We start from the raw sequence: 27,333 nt of genomic DNA, 5'->3' as shown, positions 1-27,333 counted from the left end.
CCTTCATAATTTTATATGTTTATACAAGATCCGCCCCCCTCATTCTTCTGAATTCCAATGACTATAATCCCAGTCTACTCAGCCTCTCCTCATAAGCCAATCCCCTCAACTCCGGAATCAACCTAGTGAACCTCCTCTGCACCCCCTCCAGTGCCAGTACATCCTTTCTTAATTAAGGAAACTAAATCTGCACGCCCCCACCCCAATCTGTCCTATCACCCTCACCTTGACCTTTTTCCACCTATCACATTTCCGACACCCCTCCTCCAAGTCCCTCCTCCCTATCTTTTATCTTAGCCTGCTGGACAAACTTTCCTCATTCCTGAAGAAGGGCTAATGCCCGAAACGTCGATTCTTCTGTTCCCTAGAATGCTGCCTGACCTGCTGCGCTTCTCCAGCAACACATTTCCATCTCATATTATGATTTGCTACATGCATTGTTAAAAACTTCCTTCATCATTGATTCCCACACTGTGCAATCTGGTATAACACAACAGTTGTGTTCCTCTACAACCTCGCGCTACAGAAAATCGCGCTGTAAAAGACAGTTATATCCATTCAATAGAAAGTTCGCATTATCCGAACAGCATCAATAATTCATCAACTGTGTTATAGCCAGTTTGCATTGACAAAATGTGTGTTATACCAGAATGACCTGTAACTGGCTGGTTTTATTCAGCCTTCTTTCCTGAAGAGCAGCTGTTTCATTGTAAATTTTCTGTGAGCAAATAGAAATAATTTTAATGCTCTAAAATCTTGGCAAGTTTAGAAAACCATAACGTGCACTTCCACCATCTTGCAGCTACCTCTTCTCGAACGCTGTGATGTAAGGATTTAGTCAGTCTTCATTGTTTCGGCTCAAACTAAATACATTAGGTTCCAATTTTTTTTTGTTAGCTCCTCAGCTGCCCTATATTTCTGGCATGTAACTTGAGAGTTCTAACGTGAAGGTAGGCACAAAATATGAATACAATATCCCTGTAATTTCCTTATTTGTCGTAATAATTTCTCCTGTCTCTGCCTTTAAAAGGACTAATATTTCCCTCAGCTACTCTCATTTTACCAATTTCTTATAGCTCTTACTATTTGTTTTTATATTAAGGGATATTAATTCCAGTTTTTCCCCTTTCATCATTTTTGGAGGCCTTCCAGTTTCTGAAACATTTCCAATCCTCAGGCTTGCTACTATTCCTAATAATACTCTTTACTGCCTTAGTATACGCAGGATAGATTTTTCTCACAGTGCTTGTTTGCTTTTTTTAAAATGATTTTTAATGCATTTTTGTTGAACATTTTTAATTGCTCTTTAAATGCATAGAGTCATAGAGATGTACAGCATGGAAACAGACCCTTCGGTCCAACCTTTCCATGCCAACGAGATATCCCAACCCAATCTCGTCCCACCTGCCAGCACCCAGCCCATATCTCTCCAAACCTTTCCTATTAATATACCCATCCAAATGCCTCTTAAATGTTACAATTGTACCAGCGTCCTCCACTTCCTCTGGCAGCTCTTTCCATACACGTACCACCCTCTGCGTGAAAAAGTTGCCCCTTAGGTCTCTTTTATATCTTTCCCCACTCACCCTAAACCTATGCCCTCTAGTTCTGGTCTCCCCGACACCAGGGAAAAAACTTTGCCTATTTAATCTATCCATGCCCCTCATAATTTTGTAAACCTCTATAAGGTCACCCCTCAACCAATGTCCTGTACAGCTGCAACATGACCTCCCAACTCCTGTACTCAATACTCTGACCAATAAAGGAAAGCATACCAAACGCCTTCTTCGCTATCCTATCTACCTGCGACTCCACTTTCAAGGAGCTATGAACCGGCACTCCAAGGTCTCTTTGTTCAGCAACACTCCCAAGGACCTTACCATTAAGTGTATAAGTCCTGCTAAGATTTGCTTTCCCAAAATGCATTTACCACTGTTGATTTACCACCATCCCTTTTAATCTAACTACCCAAACAACTTCAAGATTCTTGTTTGGGATTGAATAAATGGCTCTCAAACTTAACATGGCATCGAACTGTATTATGTTCACATCTTCCAAAAAACTTTCATTATGAAATAACATATTTCTGGACTATGAAAGACTGAAACATAGAACTATTTTGACATTTCTGCACCCATTCATTTATCATATAATTCTTTAGAAAGTAAAAATCAAAAGGTCAAAGAGAACAGTGGAGTATCTGCTGTTTCTTGGAAGGGTAAGTGATTTCAAGTGAAGAGTCTATTGGAGCTTTCAGAAGAAATAAGAGGTGAATTTTAAGATTCTTAATTGCTGGCCAAACAGACTTGGATAAGTTCTAGAATCAATGCTATTTCAACAGCTTCTGGACTGTGGAGCTGTGTGTTTTCACAGATCTATATAACTGTTGTTAGACAGGCATGCAGCAAGGGACAAACCTTAAAGCAAAACCTGCTAAAATCTCTGTCAGCAGTTGGAAAACAGGATAACAATTCAAATATCAAGACTCCTAATTATTTCCTATCTATTTGAATCTAAACTCTGAGTTGAAGATCTTTTGTCATTCTGCAACTGCCAAGAAGTTGATCTTGATTTAGGGACCAAAGGAACTGTGAGAGGTCAATACATTCTACCTTCTCAATCTGTGCCCTTGACTTGGTGACTTTTTTTTCCCCTTTTTCATTCCAACCCATAATTATGTCTGCAGAGCTGTGTAACTTGTACGTGTATGAATCGACGTGTTTGAAACCAAGAGGAAAGTATACTTCTTAATCACAATTTAGTTGTTTACCATTTTTGCAATTTACTTAGAAAAAAGTTCTTGCTTTTCATAAAGGAGTTATTTTAGTGTTTGTTTAAAGCACCAGATGGACATTTCTTTTCGTAGCACAAAGGAGATAAATTTATTATTTTGGTGATTCAATAAGACATTTCCACTTTTGGTATAATCCATGGATTAGGGGGACTTAATTACCAACACACCACTCCCATCAGAGCCGCTATGCTCAGTTTCCACATGGGCCACAACACACTAATCCTCCACATTTTACTCAATTGTCTACAGTCATGAAAATGTGTCCATAAATCCTTGATCTGGACAGACAACATGACCTCCAACAGTTTTGCAGCTACAGGAAGCAATATCTATCCCCAATTGTACTGTCCCCACACCATCACATTCCATTTTTTGTTCCACCCAGCTTAAAAGCATCCTGCAACTTACTTTGTTTATCATCCTACAGTTCTTGTTCTTATACAGAGAGAAGGCAAGTATTTGTACCTGTTGGTCAGAATCAAATGCTGAGGCTCCTCCTTTACTATGTTAGACCCCCACACCTGTTTCACTCTGAATCACAGTCATATCCTTCTGTCTCTGATATTTAATCAACTTCAAATTTCTACTTAACCCAAAGCCTGTAACTGCCCACAGAATAAAGCATCCAGATAGCTCTTCTCCCTCCCAACATCCATAATTGTATTTCTATGTCTGCTGGAAATCTTTCTGCTTTCTCCTAAATGTATCCCCCAAATAAATACTAGCACTACATTTTCTAGTTCTCCATTCTCAATCTATTGTGCGAATCCACCCCCACCCCCTCATTTCTTGCCCTTTATCTTGGATACTTTGCCAATTTTTAACTTTCCAGGAGACTTTCTCGCATGTACTACTAATGTGGTCATCCACCAGTATTCTGACTTTGCTGGCCAATACACTGCCTGTGAATCACATAGATGAATGCAAAAAGGATAGCGCTGATCGTTGTTCCTTCCAGTACTGGTGGCTCATCATATATATTAAAAGCAGTTTGGGTTCCAATCATATACAAATTAGTATGAGGCAAACCTTTCAACCATCTAAAGGAATTTGAAATTCAACTGTATTATCTATTCAAAATTTTGTTGGTAAACCAAGGCCTGTGCCTTTTCATGACTTTGCTCACTACAGTCCATCTGTCTACCTTATTTACCAACATGGATACGCTAAACCCGGTCACCATATCTAGAAAATGTAACAGATAGGCATTTCAATCATTGTCCCACGTCTTTAATCTCTGGCTACTACTCTTATCTGTAGAAGTCAAAAAACATTTCTTGGAGCTGTTAACGAGAAATTCCCAGTTTCTCAAATAGACAATAATAATGTCCCTCGGCTCCTAAATTTTAAATTTAGCTTGGCTGTCTAAAGATACACCAATTCTGTAACACCCTTGAGATCTCTCACCTCCCCTTTTGCAGGTTCTTTGGGCCTGCAAAATCAGGAACCTGCCCACCATCCTTGATCAGATGGTGGAACAACCTGTCGTAACACAATCAAGACAGCCCTGGTGCAACACTAGAGTCCTGAAGCCCACAGTAAAAGCTTTAGCAGTTGTCACCCGGAGGTCGTGAATCATGGAATAAACACTCAACACAAATTTGTCGCAAACATAAATGACAAATAACAGCCTCTGGTTGCAAAGAATATTTTTTGATTGGTAATGAGAATCGTGACAACAAGTAAAGATTAGGGTCAAAGTCAGACTTGCAATCTACAACTAATGCTTGCTTCTTAAGTTTTGAAACACTACTCAAATTGGTTTTTTATGAACATTGATGCTTACTCCAAGGAATTCTCCACAAAGTAATAGAACTTTCTGTTCCATTATATTTAGTTATTCATGCAGTCTGTACTATCTACATTTATATCCAAGTGAGTAGTTATGAAAACATGCTAAAGTGCTGATAACAGCATGCCTGCAGGTTAAACACTGCAATGGGAGGAAAAATAACAGGGTAACAACATCAATTAATTTTAGTATTGCACTTATACTGTATCTTACTGTGCTTACCAAATGTTACTTCTCCATTGCCATTCTTGTCAAACAGCTGAAAAGCCACAATAAACATGGCATCAGGAGCACACAGAACAGATTCAAATGCCAGAAACTCTTGAAAGGAGATCAACCTATAATTGCAATGCATAAGTTATCAAAGAAGGCTAATCAAAAATTGAGATACTTAAAGAAACAAACAGAAGTTGCTTCATGTCAAATTAAAGAGTACACTTTTAAATTCATTGCTGGATTTTCAGTACAAAGGTGCCTATATTAATTTGACACTGCCAGAATTACAACATTAGCAATTCCAACAAATACACATTTAAAGAAATATCAACAACTCATGCTTCCCATTAGGTCTGGGTGGTAAGTGCGTTGATCAGATTACAGCAGAATTCCTGTTCAGCTGCAACCTGATCACCAGTACATATTGCATTGAGTCTAACGAGATTCATCATTTCACGTAGTCAGAAAATAGACTGAGGAAGAGGTAAAATGGTTGGATTACGAATTCCAGATTTTTTTGCCCAATAATACATTCATAGATGCATTCAAAATGTTAAGCATATAGCTGACCACTTGTCTAAAAATGTGTAAAATTTACAGCAAGTGCCCAACATCAACTACAGTGGTAATCTAGAGCATGTCATCAGATTCTCAGAAAAGACATTTTAATTGCTTCTTAATTCACTTTTGAATAGACGATATTTAATAAAGAACCTATTTCTGAAGAAAAGAGAGCTATGCATGGTTGTATTTTACAAAAGTGGAAACAGTTTTTCCAAGATTTGCACTCTATCCAGGATCAGGGATCAGCATTGTTTGGCAGGGTAGAAGCCAAGCATTGGACACTTTTTGACATATATACCTTACTCCTAATCCTGACCATAGTAGTTCACACCAATACGTATGAACTGTTGAATTAGTTGTGTCACAAGTTATTTAATAATTTACTGACCACGACAAAGCACTTAAAATCATAAAACTGTACTTGTTTGTTACATCTGTTTCCACCTGTACTATTTAATCATTATTTCAAAACTTAAATTGGGTGGTTTTTAACCACTTAAATTTTTAGATAAAAATTGGTTTTCAATTCAATTAACTGCATAATAATCTATCCTGCAACATGGATCATACCCTCTTAAATAGTCACCTGTCAGACAAAGCTGGGCTGCCTGCTTACGACAAACTGCTGCTGAATCCTAACTCTCAGTAATGGCAGCCTTCACAAACCTTGGTCTTCCTTTCAATCAACACATGCTGATTTTCGACATCCTGTTGCACTGATATAAAGCATATGTCAGAATTCTTCACTTCAAAACAGCAACACTAAACTGCACTTCAACAAAAAACTTATGGAAAAGGTAGTCACATATCATTGCAATGGGATAGCTAAAATATTAGTGGCATTGAATATACACCATATGGTATATTACCCAACTATTTTCTAATATTGCTGAGTTTTTTATGAAAGCAATACACATTGCAGTTCTTCAATTGTGAATGATCTATAACAATAAATATTGACAGTACAAGCAATGAACATAGACAAAGTTGATGGCAAAAATATCTAGCATTATTCCCAATTTTTAAACAGTGCCATGCTAAACATAAATTATACAAACATTGTCAGAAGAGACAAGAACTTTCCAGAACCAAATGTAACATGAAATGATTATCAGATTTTTGTACAAAAACATTAGTCCCTTTCCATTCATATTTAACTTCAGCATATTATAAAGAACTTGCTTTGCTAAAAAGGAAGTACCCTGCATTTCTTTTATATCAACTTTTTCAAATTCTGGATGTCGTCAACTAAATGAATATTGAATTGGTGACAGAAGGAAAAAGGAATCCCTCTCCATATTCAGACTGCCAGGAAAAAATCATTCACTGGAGCCAAATACATTTTGATGCACAACAGCATAATTGATCGACTTCAGTTTTGTAGAAGAGGTTTCTGCTTCATATCAATATTAAATAAAAACTTCAATATGGATAAAAGTACTGTACATGAGACATTGCTCGAGGAGCACCATCTCACATCTTCATACTGATCCAGCAATAACTGCACTGGAGTCAAAACAATTGTAAAATAGTGCAGCAATGGGCCCTTGTTCTTCTTAGAACCACTTTAACCTATCTACAATAAACAAACTTGGATAGAAAGTACATACTATATTACTCTCACTCTTTTCATATCATACTGGAGGTGAGGCAGGCCCCAGGAATTACTTCAGCTGGGACAGTGATCAAATCTGCATTGTTTACATTGCCTTGTATCACCAGGTGGCCAAATGTCAGGAAACATTAAACTACGGTACAGCACCAGTGCATACGTATACACACATGGTAATGGAATCTCTGAGCCAACTGAGGTCAAAGTGTATCCAATCCAGATCCATGGGTTTGTGGGGATAGAAAATAAACCAATGAAATATTGTATCATAAAAATTGTACTGATCACCTAGAATGAGAAATTTGTAGTTTATGAAAAATTAAAAATGGCTGCAATTGAAGCATATTCATTTAATTCTTTGTACACTGGACTGTGCATTAGCTTTGCTTTTCTGTCCAAGCATAATTAATTACTGGCTTTCTAACAAAACATAACTCTCATTTAAGGTCTGACAATTAGTTTAAAATTCTGTTTACTTCCTGCCACCATTGCATTAGGCTGCATAATTATCTTCAGATTCAATTAAATTATTAATGACTCTCCAGCTTGTCTTTATTTATCCTGAAAAGTTAATTTAACACTGTTTGCTTCAAATATCATTCATCTATCTAGGATAAGACTGAAAATTTTCTTTGATAATCAATTCCTTCATTGTTATAAATTGCAATGAATGTAAATGGGATGTTACCCTTTACTAAAAGACTAACGACATTTTTCAGCAATTCTATAGAGCTCTAATAAGACCACACCTGGAGCACTGTCCACTCAGGATATATTTCTAACTTACAGATGGTACATTGAAAGCAATTAAATTGATTCCTAGAATCAAAAGAGTTCATGTAGAATAGTCTCACTGGAGTTTAAAAAGTAAAAGATGGTCTCATTGAAATATACAAACAAAAATTCTTAAAGGGCTTGACAAACTCAATGTTGCAAAGTTGTTTCCCTTTGTTGTAGGGTCTAGAACAGGGTTCACCAACTTTTTCACTGGGGGCCACATTTCAATAGTTCTCTCGTGAATGGCCTGGAGAGACGGGTGGGAACAATCAAAGTTAAGCAAGTTAGCTTTTACAACAGGGAGAAAGTGAGGACTGTAGATGCTGGAGATCAGAGTCGAGAGAGTGGTGCTGGCATAGCACAGCAGGTCGGGCAGCATTTGAGGAGCAGCAGAATCAACATTACAGGCATAAGCCCTTCATCAGGAATGTTAAGTTTTACAATTTAGTTGAGAATTCAAATGAGGAATTGTTAAAAATGCCCACTAAAACAAAGCCAAACTGCAAAACCATTTTCGAACCCATCTCAGTTAAGAAACTGAGATGAAGACAGAATAAAACTAGCCACAAGCCCGAATAATTCAGGAATGGAATTGGGACCAGGACCAAACTTTAAAAATTGATTTAACAAAACCAAATTTGGTTTGCATCTCGTAGCACACACTCTGCACTGGCGTCAGCAGAATCCATGGAAAGTGGGGATTGGAAGTGGACTGCCTTTCAGCCTGAATTTTCATCCTCTCCTACCCTGCTTTGAAAAAAAGGCTTTTGGGGAAGGAGGTTGTATGAATAGCTCAGAAACATATACACACTCACCCAGATGGACTCAACCACAATGATTCACCAACTTAAAAACATGCCTGCGCCTATTCGCTCACCAAATTCCCCATGCGTTCTCAGTAATTCATTCACTAATCCATTCACAGCCAGCAGGTTGCCTGATTAATATCACTGAAGTGACTCGTGGTCATGAAGGTACAAACACATGTTCTGATCAACATCACAGCTGCTCTTGAACTTGCCGCTACCATTCCTGCAAAGGCCTGACTCTTGTATTCCTAACCACCTGGCAGCCAGTTATGTGGCTCTCATTTTTCTTCGACTAAAACCACTGTGTTTTACAATCCTCCAAATCCCCATGCCACAGACCCACACTGTATCTCAAGGCCTTAGGCTGATTTAAACTAATCATATTGAAACACTTGCTGCTCTGCCAATGACAGAGTGTTTAGTGAACCTATCAGCACCAAATACAGGAGAGAAACACGCTGATTTGAGAACAGATTTTGCAAGATCTTCCAGTTACACTTAGATGTATAACAGTTTCGTAGCATAGAACTTGAAGTCTCCTGGAAAAAAAATCTTTTCCTCATATACACATCAAGGCATCTTGCAAATTATCCCAATGAGTACAAGATGCAAGGTTCTGACAAAAGATGCATATTATCATGATTAACTATATTTTGAACAGCTCAACAGACACAGAGGATTCCTCAGCAGAACTCTATTGGACGAGCCTGGGCTAGAACTGGGATTCACAATTTCAGGATAAGGGGCTGGTCATGTATGACTAAAATGAGGAGAAATGTTTTCACCCAGAAGACAGTGAATCTATGGAATTCTCAACCCTCGAGAACTGTGGATATCCAGTTGAAGACAATCAAGAACAAAACTGATAATTTTTTGGACACAAAAGGAAATCAAGAGACACGGTGATACAGCAGAAAACTAGAGGTGATGCAGATTTTATTGAATGATGGAGAAGAGCCCTGGAACGTATGGCCTACTCTTGCGCCTAATTTTTATGTCACAAATATTTCATTCGTTAAGTTATATGGCTCAATTAAAAAGTATCAAAATATTGTTTTGGCTTTTTTCTTTTGAATATTTTCTGATATCCTGCCAATTTACCCTGAAACCTTGTTTCACTTCGTTACATCCAGTCTGTCTTAAAGTTTTATTAGAATTCACTTCACAATCAATTAATACGTGCTGGTTCTTCAATAAGTATCCTTAGAAAATAGGAAAAAAATAGAAAAAGTCATTTAAAATACTAGGCTAACTTTTACTGAAATACAAAATTTTAATTAAAGCTGTACAGTATTTATTTATGGGAAACAGCTGATATGTAATTTTATGTTTGGAATTTCCACAGCAATTTATTTATCCATCTGTTGTCATTTTATGCACAACTATTTATAGTGCCAACATTTTCTTGCTTTTACTTGCTTTAGGCCTATAAGGCCTACCAGCAGAAGCACATCATTCAGCCCATCAACCGCTCTGCCGTTCAATTCATGGTTGATCCGATAATCCTCAACTCTACTTTCCTCCTTTTCACTATAATACTTGATTCCTTTACTGATTAAAATATAAGCGTTTGTATTCCACAGGATAATTTAAAAAACTCAAATTAGCTTGACATACGTGACATGTTGGCATGCTCCTGTAAATGAACACAACAAACCTCTTTTAAAGCTGATATTTGAAAGAAGAAGTATAATACATCGTTAACGTATCGGCTGAATCAATTCAAAACTTTTGATTGTTTGACTTCTCACTTTAAAGAAAGCTTTGCAGTGTTTTAATAATTGTCAGATATGTGCTAGTTCTAATCAGGCAGTTTCTGTATTAACTGCAGTAATGTGATGTGATACTACAACATTCACCTTGCAATATAGTGAAGATTTAGCCTTATCCAGGGAGAGCAAGCTGAAGCAGCAGACGTGATGGATTGCTAATCTCAATCAAAAGGAGAAAGCACTTAATCAGGAAGCTACAGTCTTCTTTAGTCACAAAAGTAAGTGATAATTTGCATTTAGAGCCTTCTCTAAGAATTTGTAAAGCAACATTTGTCAGCAACACAAACAGAACTGAATAAATGCAAAAAAACGAACCAAATTTTAATGGCTTCAGAAATTCAACCGGTTGCAATTGCTATGAATGACAACACTATTTTAAGTAACTGGTGCTCATTCACCAACATCAAGCTTCACTTGAAATGTCACAGCATTCAAGGTTATGGGCCTAATGTTTGAAGGTGGAATTAGTGCAGATTTAGTGCAGCTTTGACAGTAGAGATTTGATGGGCCAAAGGGACTCTTCTGTACTGTATGATTCCGTGAGAGTGAATATTTTATAAAAGTCTAAATTCTTCCAAATTAAGAGAAGCAATGTGAATGACATAGTTCAGTAAATTTGAGTAATTTTTAATTTCTTATAAATATACTGCACTGAAAACATGAAAAAAAGATTAATGACCAGGTTTGCAAAATGACAGCAACTTATCTTTCCTATAGAATTTAACATTAAAAGTTTATCTCACTGAATCCTGGTAGAAGAGCAAATGACACACTTTTCTCTTCAACTCAATAAAAAAGCTTTCTGGAAAAGACTCCCACTCTCTAAATTCTGATCATTTAATTATATGCATTTATTTAAAACTGAACAAGAGCAGAAAAATATGTAGTAAAGTTATAAATTTCTTTGTGGAAGTTGACAGCTTAGTTATCATTTTCCTGGACTGCAATTGGTTGTCCACAACCTTGCTTTTGGAGTTCATGCGATAATGACAAAACATCACAAATGATCGATTCTTTGTTATCACCAGGAACATCTTGTGCTTAATTTTGCACAATAACTATAAACAAACATCTTTCAAAATGTACAGAAAGAGTGCGAGAAAAAGACATTTTAGATTAGTTCGCAAATTAAAAGTTAAATATCACCTTACCCATCTTTAGTTTGGTCAGCTACGCCAGCTAGAAGCTGTACAGTCTTGGGGTTGTAATGTGGATCGGTGTGTAATCCCAAATATTTCTGCACAAAGTCTGTTGGAGTCATGTAATGCTCCCCATCCTTGGTGACACTACAAAACTGAAAAAAAAAGTAAAGATAAAATAATAATATTTGCTTTGTTGGAGGTATGTAGAATTGAATGGGACAACCTTTAACGCACATTACACCAAAAAAAAAGGAGAACGCAGCTATTACCAAAATAATATGCAGTGTTACAAACAAAGTTTAAAAGATTATGAAGCTTTGGAATGTCGCTTTAAGGCAAAATAATGAAATGAAAAGGATCACAAGACCTTCTCTGAATTCTGCCAACAAGCTTGGGTGGCTTGGCTGTTAAAGATTCAAAGAGGGCTGGGTCTGCTTTTTGACACCTTAGATAATGGCATGTGCATGTGTGGACTGTGCGTAGACTCCAAGCCTTACAGGGAGGTTTAAGGTCAGGTTTTTTTTATAACAATTGAATTTTAAGAGTAGACCAAAAGGAGACTGGCAAACACAGCAAGCCAGGCAGCATCAGGAGGTGGAGCGGTCAATGTTCCGGGTCGAGACCCTTCATCAGGATGGGCCAGAGTAGAGGTCACAGCATGCCATTACACTATGATGTTATAGCTTTTTTTTTAAAAAAAGACAGCTCTGAAATTTGAGAAAGTTAAAAATCACTGTATCAGGTTATAGTCCAACAGGTTTATTTGGAAGTACTAGCTTTCAGAGCACTGCTCCTTTATCAGGTAACTAGTGGGGCAGGATCATAAGACACAGAATTTATTGCAAAAGATCACAGTTCATGCAATTAAAACAATATATAGAACAAACCTAGATTGCTGTTAAGTCTTTCGTCTTTAAACTGGGTTGCAGGTTTTGGTTAATATGTAATTTTCATTAATATGTAAATCCCAGAACTACTTTTAAGCCATATTCTCGAGATAATTTACGGTTTGATTAAAAAAAAAAGGTGACATCTCAGCTCAGACAATGCATTAAAGACGTGGGGTTAGAGTTCATCTGTATCGCAATCTTGAGTCAGACTGGTTCTATTTCCAAAGTAGGAATTTATGAAATGTTATATGGATTGACTTCCTGCAGGTTGTGCACTTTTTGAGCGAAAATAGAATATATCTGCAAATACATTGCCCAAAAGGGAACCACATTTATTTTCTTTGTTCCTTTGTGCACTTCTATGGAAGCTTTTGCAGTATATTTCAGGTTTCTAACTAGTTCATTGTTTTCTTCTCTCCATTCATCAAGATTAATGTCTTGATCAGACAATATTGTATTCTAAAATCCTTCCATTTGTCAGGTAGATAACTTCTTGATGGCTATGGACAGACCACTTTCTCATGGTTTTTTGAAAAGATATACAGCTATTTCAAATTACAAATTGATTCTCTAAAGTTTTTTTTAAATTTACAGCTTCCCAAACTTCTAGAGCCAATTCACCCTCATACTTCACTGTGTTCAGATTTGAGATCCTTGGTTTAAGCTTGACTGAATCACTCAAAATCAATGCAAAACAGCTAAGATAGTTACTTAAAGTATGTGCTGACAACATACAGGCCTGAAATTTTTTCAGTTAAACATTGAGAATAAGAAACTGAATATACTAATATGTCATGTCCAACTGTAAAGAAATTATCGTATGTGGAAAACCATATATCCATAAATAATGCATTAGTACTTATCTTCTTTTGCAGTAATATCTACCTTAGATATAGGTGAAGTAGACCTACTGTCTGAAAATTGAGTGAGAATTCCAGTTTAAGTTTTTAAATAAGTAAACTTCAATGTACACTGCTTAGATGGTAACTACAAGAACAGATCTGAAAGAATTCTACTGCCACTAATTATTAAATAGTCCCAGTTTCTAAGATTCAATGGTAGAAAGCTCAACTGCTATTTTAATGTTAACTTCAAAATGTACTGCATACCTTCTGTAATTTGAAGAAAATCTTAAAAAATTTAAAATGCAAGGTTCAGTATAAACATCATGCTACAGATCATCTATGAAAACTATTTTCAGACAAAGCAAAATCACAAGGCACTAATTCATTTGCTAAAAAGTTAAATATATTAGGATGGAAGTGTATTATGTAGAGCTACAAATGCAGAATGCCCTACATAGGAAATTTATTAAGAATCTCCATAGTATGATTTGCAAGTCAGACCATAACCAATCATTAAACAAGCATTCACATTGATAAAACTCCAAAACTCAAACACACAAAGAAATGCGTATACAAACATTTCCCTGGCATGCCCTTCCCAATTGTTCTCTCATATCAATTTTTCTTAAAAGCAGATATGAAAACTTCAACAGTCCAACCCATTAAATTCTTACACGTTGAATAGTGGGAAAACAAGAATATGAAAGATCAGGTTTTATTTTCAGGAAGGTCTTCCATGAGGTATATCATTAGCAAATCTGAAATTGTTCTCATGCAGGTGGTACTGCCTTGAACTGTCGTAGTCCACCTGGTGCAGTTGCACCACAGTGCTTTTAAGGAGTTTTAGGATCATATTCCAGCTACAGTGAAGAAACAGCAATATAGTTCCAAGTCAACATGGTTTGTGTCTTGAGGGGACCACTTGGTTTATAAAGAAAAATGATGGAGGAATAAAGTAAAACAGAACGTTTGGACAAGGAGAGCTAGCTTCCAACACACAAACAGATTTTGATTTTTGGGTTTGACTTAATGCATTACTGCAATATAAACATTAACTTTTCGACACATGAAATAAGGCAATTTTTTCCCTGAATGTTGTATTAAACATGTCAAAATAGACTTCACTTTGTAACAAAACATTTCAAAGCAGGAGCACATATTGTAGTCTGGGAATTTAAGTGTGCTTAGGCATTAACTGGTAGAAAACGACTGCGATAATTACTGAATAAAGGACAAAGAACAATACAGCATACGAACAAACCCTTTGGCCCTCCAAGCCTGCACCAATATATCCACACTAAAACAGTCTCTGCTTACGGGATTCGTATCCCTCTTGTCCCTTCCTATTCATGTATTTGTCCAGGTGCTTCTTGAATGCATCTATTGTGTCTGCTTCCACCACCTTCTCTAGCAATGTGTTCCAGGCAGTCACCACATTTTTGTGTACAAAACTTGCCTTGCATATCTCTTTTAAAACCCTTCCTCCACCACCTTGAACTTGTGTCCTCTTGTTATTGACCCTTCCACCCTGGGAAAAAGCCACATACTGTCCATGCCATTCACAATCTTATAAACTTCTATTAGGCTGCCCTCAAACTCCTGTGCTCCAGCAAAAAGAAACCCAGTCTTTCCAACCTTCCTTCATAGCTAAAATCCTCTATGCCAGGTAACATCCTGGTAAACCTTTTCCATACCCTCTCCGAAGCATCCACATCTTTCTGTTAGTGTGGTGACCAGAACTGTACACTATATTCCAAGTGTGGCCTAACTAAAGTTTGATGAAGCTGCAGCATAACTTGTTTTTCCTTATTCTTCTTCCAACGAAGGCTAGCATGCCATAAGCTTTTTTTTTAAAAACTACCTTATCTACCTGCGCTGTCACCTTCAGCGACCGGTGGACCTGCACACCCGCACACCCAGATCCCTCTACATATCAATACTCCTAAGGGTTCTGCCATTCACTGTATAGTTTCCACCTGCATTTTGCCTTCCAAAACGCTTCACCTCACATTTGTCCAGATTAAACTCTATCTGCCATTTTTCTGCCCATGCCTCAATATCCTGCTGTGACCTCTGACAATCCTCCTCACTATCTGCAACTCCACCAAACTTTATATCATCCACAAACTCACTAATTAGACCAACTATGTTTTCCTCCAAATCATTTATATAGACCACGAACAATACAGGCCCCAGCACTAGTCACAACCCTCCATTCTGAAAAGCATCCTTCCACTGTTACCCTCTGTCTCTTATGACTAAGCCAGTTCTGTATCCATCTTGCCAGCTCACCTCTGATACCATGTGACTTCATCTTTTGTACCAGTCTGCCATGTCAAGGGCTTTACTGAAGTCCATGTAGTCAACAATCAATCATCGTCATCTCGTCAAACAAAAGTGATAAAATTCGTGAGGTACAACCTCCCCCACACAAAACTATGCTACCGCTAATAAGTCCATTTGCTTCTAAATGCATATAGATCTTGTCCACAAGAAACTTTTCCAATAAATTTCCCTACCATCAACATTAGACTCTCAGGCCTGTAATTTCCAGGATTAGCCTTGCTACCCTTCTTAAACAATGGTACAACATGGGCTATTCTCCAGTCTTCTGGGACCTTGCCTGTGGCCAAAGAGGATACAAAGGTCTGCTGTTATCCCTAACTACAAGTATCTTAAAACTCATGGTATTATGGTTACTATTCCCAAAATACTCCCCTGCTAAAACTGCACTCACTTGGCCAGCCTCATTTTCCAAAACCAGGTCCAGTTTAATGCCTTCCCTAGTTGGACTACTTACATACCCTGTCAAGAACACTGGAGGGAGAAAACAGTGCAGATTCCCTGAATTTTGCTTTTTTTGGAAACAAGTAAAAGGCAGATCCCTGTCCAGAAGCCAACCTGATTCAAAGGTGTTACTAACGGGGCTACCCAACAGAACAAAAAGTACAAAATTACTATGCTTTTTGGGTTGCTGAATGACAGAGATCACAACGGCTGGGAGAGAAGGTGCAATGGTCAGTTGAACAGAGACCCATGATCGTAGGGGCGAGGGTGGTGGCTTAGCTAGGCCTAAAATAAAGGTTCCTGCTGTTCCAGGTCCATTCAGAGTACAGTGAAATCCTTCTTACATCTTTTAAATGCTGGGTTTCTCAACTTCTTCAAATGAACACATTAACTTTGCACGTGGCCCACTGATATGTGACTAGAAGCATACATAGACCAGTACAGGGAAAGAAGACAGGTTTCCTCCACTGAACATCATGATCCAGGTGAGTTGTTACAACAATATATTGTTTCATGATTGCTACTAATGAGGCAAGTATTTTAGTTCCAGATTTATTCATTTGATTTAAATTCATCCAGCTTCTATGGTGGTGTTTGAATTTATGCTTCTGCAGTTGTTCAAAATAGCAATTCTTATTACAATAACATTATTACCGCTACCAAAACTCTTAAAATCTCTAACTCTTCAATGTCACTTCAATATTATCAGCTTCGATTTGTGTGCTCAAACCCTGAAATGAAACTTGAACCCACAAGCTACTGATTCAAAGACAACAATGTTTTCAACTGAGCCAGGGCTAGCAATTTTTCCCCAATTCTGGTTGCTATATCTGGTTTCAACCAATAATATACACTTCAGCGCTCCTATTCTCATCCACATGATGCATCTTAGTGAGATCATACAATAGTTTCCACAAGTTGTACTGACGACACCCAACTCTAGCTCAGCAGCAGCCCTCTCAACTATCTCAATATAACTTAGCAATCAAAATCTTTAACAGTACTAAGCAAAAATTTGCTTGGCTTAAATATTTGCAAGGCAAATATGATTGCCTTTAGTACCAGAAACAAACTGTTTCCTATGCCTCTCAGAAACTGAGCTCAACCAGACAGTTTGCAACCTTGGTTGCATCGCTGATTCCAAGATGAGCTTGTGACCACGTATCTGCCTTTACAAAAACCACCTATATCCACTTCTGTAATATTGCCTCAGACCAACTCGTCTACTCTGAAAGCTATCCATGTCTTTATTATTTTATCACATGTCTAATGCCTAGAATAGATGGGCTGCTTTATGAGGAAAGGTTAGACAGGCTAGGCTTACACTTGTTGAGAGTTTAAAAGAGCAAGATTGAAACATAAGACCCTGAGGGGTCTTCACTGGTTAGATGGGAAAGAATGTTTCATTTTTTCAATCAAGAACTAGCAAGCAGATAAAGATGAGATAATTATGTCCATCATGTTCAACTCTTTCAAAAAGCCATCCACATTTATTCCTATATCTTTCCACTCACATCTCAACAAAATTCCTCCCTTACCCAATTGGCTTTTAAGAACATTTATTCAATATGCATTGCACGAGTAGATATACATTAGGAGAAAAATTAACCATTCAATCAAATTATTTTACTAGGGCCTTTAAGATGATCATAGAGAGTACGGAATTAAAGATTTAAAATAAACATTTTGAGTCTATTGCTTAAGTTAAATTTGTGCTCATCTGAAAGGAGGCATTATATTCCTTGCAATGTGCATAATTGTTTTCCCTCCATCTCAAGCTGAACTTTCAAACTAAAAGGAAATCTAGTTGTCTATTTGGAAGCAATTTACAACGACTGAAGGCAGAAGTTAGCTTTACACTAGCTTAGATACATAAATACTGCACACCATTTTTAACAGAATCCCTCCAGTGTGGAAGCAGGCCATTTGGCCCATTGAGTCCACACCAAACACCCGAAGATAATCCCAACGAGATCTGGCCTTCTACCCTTTCCCTGTAATCCCTCTTCATCTACCATGGCTAATCTACCTGGCCTGCACATTCTGAAACACTATGGACAATTTAGATTGGCCAACCCACCTAACCTGTATATCTTTGGATTGTGGGAGGAAATCTGAGCAGACACGAGGAGAATGTACAAATTCAACACAGACAATCACCCAAGACTGGAATCGAACCTGGGTCCCTGGCGCTGTGAGATTACAGCACTAACCACTGCGCCACCATGGAGTTGTTGCTTTATACAGTTGATCTGTTCTTTAGATTTTGCATAATTTAAGACAATAATTGATCTATGTTTTAAATGCTATTTTAACATTGCAATAGAAGTATCACAAGTCTGGTAGCATCTGCAGAGTTAACATTTTTAGTCTGATATGACTCTTTTTCAGAATAAAGGCTTGGTTTTTCCTCTCTCCACAGATGCTGCCAGACCTGAGTTTCTCCAGCATTTTGTGTCTGTTTCAGAATTCCAGTATCTGCAATATGTTGCCTTTAGTTAAAAAAAGTAACACTCACTTTCAAAAGACCCCAGAGACTCAGGAATTTTAACCAATCCACTACTACTGGGGAGATGGTAGTCTAGTTTTAATTTAATTTAAAAAGTTATCAAGTTTTATTTTTGCTTCCTGTCTCATTTTCCACATCAACCCTTAATCCAATTTCCTTTCATGTCTACTTCCTCCAGTACCCAATTTGGCATTGAGTTCACCTGCATTTTTTTGCATTTCTCAATTCTAATACTTTTAGGGTTATAGTCTTTCAACCTGATTGCTTAGAAGATACAAAATTGTGTGGCCTCCCCATCACTTGGCAGATAACTGTTTTCACCTTCTATATTCACATTTTCAGCTCTTGGACATACTAAAAGACGTAAGGTCCCAGGGAATGTTGCTGAACAAAGCGACCTTGGGAGTGCAGGTTCATAGCTCCTTGAAAGAGTGTGAAGGCGGCATTAGGTATGCTTTTCTTTATTGGTCGAGTATTGAATACAGGAGTTGGGATGTTATGTTGCAGACATTGGTTAGGCCACTTTTGGAACATTGCATGCAATTCTGGTCTCCTTCCTATCGGAAGGATGTTGCGAAACTTGAAAGGGTTCAGAAAAAAACTTACAAGGATGTTACCAGGGTTGAAGGATTTGAGCTATAGCGAGAGGCTGAACAGGCTGGGGCTGTTTCCCCTGGAGCGTCGGAGGTTGGGGGGGTGACCTTATAGAAGTTTACAAAATCATGAGGGGCATGGATAGGATAAATAGGCAAAGTATTTTCCCTGGAGTCGGGGAGTCCAGAACTAGACGGTATAGGTTTAGGATGAGAGGGGAAAGATATAAAAGACACCTAAGGGGCAACTCTTTCACGCAAAGGGTGGTACGTGTATGGAATGAGCTGCCAGAGGAAGTGGTAGATGCTAGTACAATTGGAACATTTAAAAAGGCATGTGGATGGGTATATGAATCGGAAGAGTTTGGAGGGATATGGGCCGGGTGCTAACAGGTGGGACTAGATTGGGTTGGGATATCTGTTCGACATGGACGGGTTGGACTGAAGGGTCTGTTTCCATGCTGTACATCTCTCCGACTCTATGTAATATCCTAAACATGCAAGGCCTAGTGAAACGACAACAAAATGTTCAAATAACTGCTGCAGCAAATTCTGGCCCATCAAGATTAATTAAAAGCAATACAATAATACATAAGCATGTATACACCACATAGCTAAAAAGTGATATTGAATTTGCAAGATTATGGAAAAATAGCTCAAGATCTGGACTAATTCAATAACTCTTTTAAAGAGGCAAGACAAGCCAAATTATTAATAAATTGTTACTTTGGAACTAACTACCGGCATTCTTAAGTTAATGCGATAGATTTAAAGTGCTTGCATTACGTAAGTGCCAAGTTTATCACATCCTAACTTTAATGTGTATTTATAACCTTTTAAATGTAAATTAAGTCAGCATAAGTGATAAACAGGTATACAGAATCCACTTGCATGCCAAGCCATACAAACCTATGTGCCAAAAATGGAATTAAAATAGTCAGGTGGCTCTTTTGGGCTCGTTGGACTGAAGGGCCTTTTTCTGCGCTGGATACCTCTGACTAATTTGTTCACATCATCTTGACTTACCATTATACAGCTTTTAATCAATGAGAATAAATCTTACTGCATACTAATTCCATAAAAATGTATTTGAAAAACTTGCCAAACTATCAACTTCTACAGACCTCTTTCCTCCCCACTAACCTACAAAACTCTTTAAAAGCAAGGTTCAGAAAGTCCTAACTACAGATGCCAATACTGTGACACCATGCCAGCTAAGTACAATTTTAATTCCCAAAAACTTTGGCAGCACTTCTATCAAATGTGTTTCTTCCAAAATCAACCATTTAACTTTTATATGGCATTCATTACAGCAGCCTCAAGTGCCAATAACATTTATTCAGCTACAGGAGGTTAGGTGGCATTACAGACATACCAATATAGCACTTAACTGGCTAAGCTACCAGGTTGCTTGTGAAAACAGACTTAAAAGACAACCTGTACCAGGCAAAATAAAGACTCAAATGACAGCCTACACCGTTACAGCAAATATCAAGAGGCAATTTTTAAACTATATGCTGAACTGACATAAACTACTTCTTCACGTTGCCAAATATAGGCCAGGCATATATGCCCTATTAATTAGGAACCGGTTTAGTCTTACACTCCCTAGTGCAAAGCATGGGAGCATGCTGGAGTCACAACATTATTAGGATGTAGATAATACTTCACATTAATAACTTAATGCAGTTCCATTCATAACTCCTGCCTAGAGCCACAACAGTTAAAATTTGAATCAAATGTCATGACATACTTTCCAGTATGAAGGAATGTGGACATCCATTCAAGTTCCAGAAGATTTTCTCAAATGTTGCTCTGTCATATTCTTCAAACAGACTATTTTGAGACAGTACATTGAACACAACTGTACAGCAGAGAAATGGTTACTTCAGCCCACGATGTTGTGTCAAACATGGCACCAAATTAAACTAATCTCTTCTGCCTGCCCTTGGTCCATACCCTTCCATTCCTTGCATATTCATGAGTTTATCTAAAAGTCTCTTAAACACCCTTATTGTATCTGCCTCCACCACCAGCCCTGATAGGAGTCTGGAACGCACTACCACGCTGTGTAAAAACAACTTACCTCTCACATCTCCTTTGCACTTTGCCCCTCTCACTATCAGTGCATGCCCCAAGATATTACAATTTGACAGGAAATGCTACTGATTATTCTCCAGAAACTGAAAACTACTATTTAACCTTTCATTTATAATAATTGACAATACTTATTGCATTAGTTACATTTCAAAATTAATTCAACTTTAAAATGCTTTGTGGCAGTATAAATGCAAGGTGCCACATAAATGCAAGCACAGAATCAGCCAACACAGAAGCCCATCAGCTCATCAATTCTGTATCACCAAAAATATACCATTACCAACACTAGTCCCACTTTCCTACATGAGACCTTGAATGTTATGACACTTTAAATGGCAACCAAGTGCTTAAAAACAAAAGGTTCCAAGGTTTCCTGCTTCAATCATCCACCCAGGCAGTGCATTCCAGATCCCACCACACCCTAGGTTAACAAGTCTTTCCTCAAATTATGCCCTTGGGATTTATCCTTCCACTCAGGGAACAGCTACTGTCCATCCATCCTGTCTACGTCCCTTCTAATCTTAGGCACCTCTGTCAGGTTCCTCCCTCAAACTTTAAAAGAAAACCTGAACTTATGTAGCCTCTCTTCAGAGCTGAAATGCTCCATTCCAGGGAACTTCCCGGTAAATCTCCTTTGCACCCTTCCAGTGCAATCATATCCTTCCTACAATGTGGTTACCAAAACTGCATACAGTAGTCCAGCTGTGGCCTAACCAAAATTCTGTAAGGCTCCAATATATTGTTCCAATATGATGCTGTTATAATCTACGCCATGACTGATAAAGGCATGTATCCCGTATGCCTTAATTACTCTATCAACCTTCATGAATGCGTAGGCAAACACGCAGAGGTCCCTCTGAACTTCTCATGTCCTGCCAAGTCATTAAGTATTCCCTTGTCTTGTTCCTTCTTGATATTAGGGTTAAATTCCACCCACTGATCTGCCCACCTGACCAATATGTTCACATCTTTCTGTTACCAAACACCACCTCTTCAGTCAACCACTTGACAAAACTTTGTATCATCACAAACTTACATAAACAATATGGGATCCAGCACTGATCCCTGTGCTAAGTCACTGCACGCAATTGCTTTGCTTTCTTAAGAATTCCTTGGTTGAACAAATGATTTTCTTTCAGCCCAAGACTACTGCTAAATGCTCAGAGTAAATACTGAAAATATAGGAAATAAAGCAAAAATATATTTTATTGAAGGTTTTTAATGTAACAGTAAATCAGCTCGCATTTTTAAAATTATCACAAATAGGTCATCCAGGACGAAAGAAACCACAAGGGAGTTCTTTTCACGAATATAAGGATGAATGACTGAAAACACCAATGCTGGATTCAGGCTTGGTCACCAAATCAAAACAAACATTCAAGCAAGAGAAAACTGCAGAGACCATCCAAAAGGCTGATATCTAGCATCAAAGGAATATAACAGGCAGCACTTAGTACCCTATTAGATGATTTGTAGTGGTTTAAACTAAATACGCAAGAAACTTCACAGACAAAAAAACAGAATAATATAACACCCTCTCCTACTACTATTTCCCTATTCCATTCGAGTATCCTCTAATATTTGTTATGTGCATGTCTCATCTGCACACAGATATCATTACACAGATTCGTCCAAATTTCATAATATTCCATACCTTAATTTGACATCTTAAACACTTCTAATGGATCTTTGTTTAACCTGTTACAATACATATGGCGCTAATACTTCCAAGTCTACTTAAAGGTATTCGCTCATCCTCATTGCATCGCAGCGAATCAGTGACTTTTAAAGTGATTTTTGGCAGTCATGACAAAATGTGTACTTGCCGAGACCAGCACAGAAAAACAAAGGCTGTATTTTAACTGAATTTTCAGTTTTTGGGGATAAGAATTACAACTACAGAGCATGGCAGAGTCAAGGAGAAATTTTATATGCAATGTTTTCAATAATTTCCACATGCGGTTGCATCTCATTCACCCTATGTATGCACATAGCCAAGAAGTTATATTTCTCTCTCCATAGATAGTACCAGAACTGCAGAGCATTTCCACCTATTTTTACATAATATTTACAAAATTGACAGTACTTTGCTTTTACGTTAAAGACTGCAGAAAATAATCATCTCTTTATTAGTGGCTAAACCTCTAAACGGTTGAACAAAGGCAGGTCAAGGGTATCTCATATTCAGATTTCCACTATTAATAAAACACTGCATTCAGCACTACAAACACAAGAAACTAATCACAAACAAATGTTATTTTACTTAGTACACCTGCCTCCCAAAATCACAATACTGCATTAATTCATCATTCACAACTGATACACCTAGTACATCCTTAAATGTTAATTGAACCAATAAGCCCTAAAACTTCATTTATAATTTTTAATATAAAATTTTAAGTGTTAAGATCTCCTTCTCACATTGAGTCCAAAAGTCTATTTAATCTATAGTAACAGCTAAAATACAAATAAAAATTAGAGTTTACCCAAATTACATAAACTTTCCATTACCTTCAAGAATACTGCTTTTAATTCACTGGGGTCTGCCCTTTTAGTAGACTGCACCTGAAATAACAAAAACACTTGTTCTGTTTGTTACACAAATGAATTATATTGGAAAAAGATATCTAAAGAAGTACATTAAATAATGTAATTCATTTCACAATTTTGAACAGTATTTAAATTGTAATTTGCTCAATTGACAGATATGGGTACATAATACTAGTTATCTCTTGTTCCTGGTTGTAACTAGTTATGCAAGCTTGACACTGAAGAAGGTCCTCCCAGATAAGGATTTCTTAACCCTTCCTTTTTAGCAGAAGCTCACACACGTCCGAACTGCCTAGACTTTACATTTAGAAACTAAGTTTCATTATTTCAGTTATACGAAACAACACATTTAGCTCTTTCGATCCGCAAAACATTATAAATCTTTACCGTGACAGTGAGCTGCCTGCAGTATACATATATTCAAAACACTCATATTCGGATAATAATACGTAAAGTTGTTCAATATAAATACACACTTCGTTTTTTAAAATTGTTTAAAGGTAACTCAAGGCCAAGCGCTAGGCCTGCAAATATCAACAGACTGCAAAAAAAAACAAACACAACGACCGTTCAGTTGAAATATATACACAATACAGATCTACTAGTCAAACCCTTCACCAGTTGACAGAATCTACAGTACAACACTCAATGTGAATCTCTGTAAAAGCTACAATGAGACAGGGAATCTCGCTTGTGTCACCTTGACCGCCATGCTGCAACTGTGATGTCACGAGACGCCGGAATGCAGGCGCGCAAACGTCAGGGGTCAGAGGTCAGAGAGTCACCCGGGTAACGGCGCTAGCGGCTCCTGGTGGGGGACGGGGGAGGAGAAAGTAGGGCATTGGATATGAATCACATATTTACATTTCTGTAATATATGTGGATCGAGTTGACTGATCAGGTTTACAGAGAAATCTTGTCAGGAGCAGGAGGAGGTTTTTGGCCCTTCGAGCCTGCTTTGCCATTCATGACTGATATCACGCTCAATACCCTAATCACGCCCTTCCCTCACATTCCCCGATCCCTCTCTGGTTATGAGACAAGGAGCGCTACTTCCTTGAAGACGCATATTTTGGTCTCAAGCACTTTCTTTGGTAGTGAATTCCACAAGTTCATCATCCTCTGGGTGAAAAAAAGTTCTCCTATCTTCGTCCTAAAAGGTTTGTGCTTTATCCTTAACCCATGACCACTGGTCGTGGACTCCCCCCACTGCTGAGAATATCCTTCATGCGTCTAAACTACCTAGTCCTGTTAGAATTTTATAGTTTCTATCAGATTCCCCCTTATGCTTCTAAGTGAATACAATCCTAAAAGACTCAATTTTCCCTTATACATATAGTCACAGAAACAAGACACTGGTCCAACTCATCAATGCTGACCAAGTTTTACAAACTAGCCCTGTTTTCCTGTTGTTTGGCCCATTTCCCTCTAAACTTTTACTTTTTATGTACCTGTCCAAATGTTTTTTAAATGTTGTAAATATACCTCCATCCACCACTTCTTTGGCAGTTCATTCCACTTATGAACCATCCTGTGTGTGAAAAAAATGCCCTTCAGGTCCCTTTTAAGTCTTTCTCCTCTCACCTTAAAACTATGCCCTTTAATTTTGAACTCCCTGACCCGAGGGAAGAGATCTTTATCTATGCCCCTCATGATTTAACTTTGGTAAATCTTTGCTGCCCTGTTTCCGTAGTAAGAATATCCTTCCACAGGTAAGGAGACCAAAACTACATGTAGTATTCCACGTGTGGCCTCACCAATGCCCTGTGTAACTGTGTAACATCCTTGTTCCTGTACACAGAACCTCATGGTATGAAGGCCAACACACATTTTGCCTTCATTGTTATCTGCTGCATTTCTGTGCTTACTTTCAACAACTGATGCATGACGCCACCCAGGTCTCATCAAACATTCCATTCTAAATTTACAGCGATTCAAATAATGATCTGCCTTCCTATTTGAATAACCTAGCACTTATCCACGTTATACTGCACCTCCCGTGCATTTGCTCACTCAGTCGGCCTGTACAAATCAACTGCAACATCTCTGCATCCTCCTCACAGCTCACCCTTCCAAGTATGGGATCAATTCCCACACTGGCTGAGGTTATCATGCAAAATTCTCTTTGTCAACCTCTCCCCTTGCCTGAGGCATTGTAACCCTCAGGTTAAACCACCACCAGTCATCTCTCTTTAATGAGAGAGAGAGAGAGAGAGCAGGACTATAGCCTGTTTAAATTATGCATGTTTATCTTTTCGGAACTAATACAACCGACAAACTCCAACTGCTTGACTAGGTTCTGTCAAGTGATTTTCTAACATGCATTAAATCTCAATTTTCATCTGAGTTTTTTTGCTGAACTTAAAAAATAGGATATTGGTTTATTGATGGCGAACACAATACGTTTCATGGGTTTGCTGTGCAATTTCCACATTCTAAACAAACGCTTCTCACGTTGTTACATTAGAACATGTAGGATTTTCATTTTCCTTCTTGCCTCAGCATTCTCCATTCCATCCTGAGAACAAACACTCATATTCCCAGGTGTTCCTTCTTCATCTTGGTACTTGCCAGATACATTTCTATGAAATGATCAATAAAAATGAAATGTACTCTAAAATTTAAATCATTATAGTTCCACAGTCTCATTAGAGAAAGATGACTGGAAGTGGGTTTAACTTGAGGATTACTATATCTCAGGTGAGGGGTGATATTGAGAAAGCAGAACTTCTACGTTAACCTCGGCTGGTGCAGAAATTGGAATACTGTTGGAACCTTTCAGCTGTCTAGCCAACTGAGCTAACTGATCTCTGACTGTAGAATTTAAGGTAACAACAAAGATTGCTAGAGCAAGAACTGGATGCTTCTTGGTGATTGGAAGAAGTTTAAACACATTTTCCTTTTTCGTATAATGGATACAGTTTCTCACCAAAACTAACAATGCTGATAATAGTTAAAATCAGTATTGAAAATATATAAGTGAATCTGCAAGTAGTTGTTGATAACAAGGAAAAGACAAACACATAATCTCAACACCAAGGAGAGGGAAGCACTAAAATCACTAAGAAACGATAAGAACATAATCATACTACCAGCAGACAAAGGCAGAATGACGGTCATCCTGGACAAAGCAGAGTACATCCAAAAAGCACAACAACTACTTGCAGATACCAACACCTACCAAAAGAGGAAGTTTGACCCCACCCCACAGCTCACCAATAGGATAAACAACACACTGAGGAACCTACAAAAAAACAGATAACCAGGTCGGACCTACAAAGAATGAAACCTGAAAGCAACAACACCCCCAGATTCTATGGACTACCTAAAATGCACAAACCAGACATCCCACTCAGACCCATAGTATCACTACCAGGGACACCAACACACAAACTGGCGAAAGAACTACAGCAGAAACTGAAACACTTGATCAGCGAATCCAGACACTCTATACAATCAACACAGGAATTCTTGGACATCACCATAAATATACACATAGACAAGGAAGAAAATATGGTCTCATTCGACTTTACGGCACTGTTCACCTCTATTGACAAAGCCCTAGCCAGAGAAACAATAGC

At 37.9% G+C, this 27,333-nt stretch overlaps 1 protein-coding gene across 2 annotated transcripts in view; it reads right to left on the bottom strand.

The window, feature by feature from the left end:
• slc25a12 (solute carrier family 25 member 12) overlaps positions 1–24,505 on the bottom strand; it is a 118,324-nt gene extending 93,819 nt beyond the window's left edge. Inside the window, exons 1-4 of one of the 2 annotated variants that reach the window (XM_043693649.1) lie at positions 24,453–24,505; positions 23,714–23,767; positions 11,488–11,630; positions 4,809–4,924 (exon numbers count right to left, since the gene is read on the bottom strand). In XM_043693649.1, the coding sequence (XP_043549584.1) occupies positions 4,809–4,924; positions 11,488–11,630; positions 23,714–23,767; positions 24,453–24,464 (325 nt within the window). In that variant the 5' untranslated portion in view covers positions 24,465–24,505. Of the gene's footprint in view, positions 1–4,808; positions 4,925–11,487; positions 11,631–23,713; positions 23,768–24,139; positions 24,207–24,452 lie in introns of those variants that run through there. The other variant, XM_043693650.1, reaches the window with a different exon arrangement.
• Between the last annotated feature and the right edge of the window lie 2,828 nt (positions 24,506–27,333).

This window comes from Chiloscyllium plagiosum, chromosome 7, assembly GCF_004010195.1.
Source record: "Chiloscyllium plagiosum isolate BGI_BamShark_2017 chromosome 7, ASM401019v2, whole genome shotgun sequence".
Lineage (NCBI taxonomy): Eukaryota > Metazoa > Chordata > Chondrichthyes > Orectolobiformes > Hemiscylliidae > Chiloscyllium > Chiloscyllium plagiosum.
The sequence above is the reverse complement of the archived record's forward strand: the minus strand, read 5'-3'. Positions and strand labels throughout refer to the sequence as shown.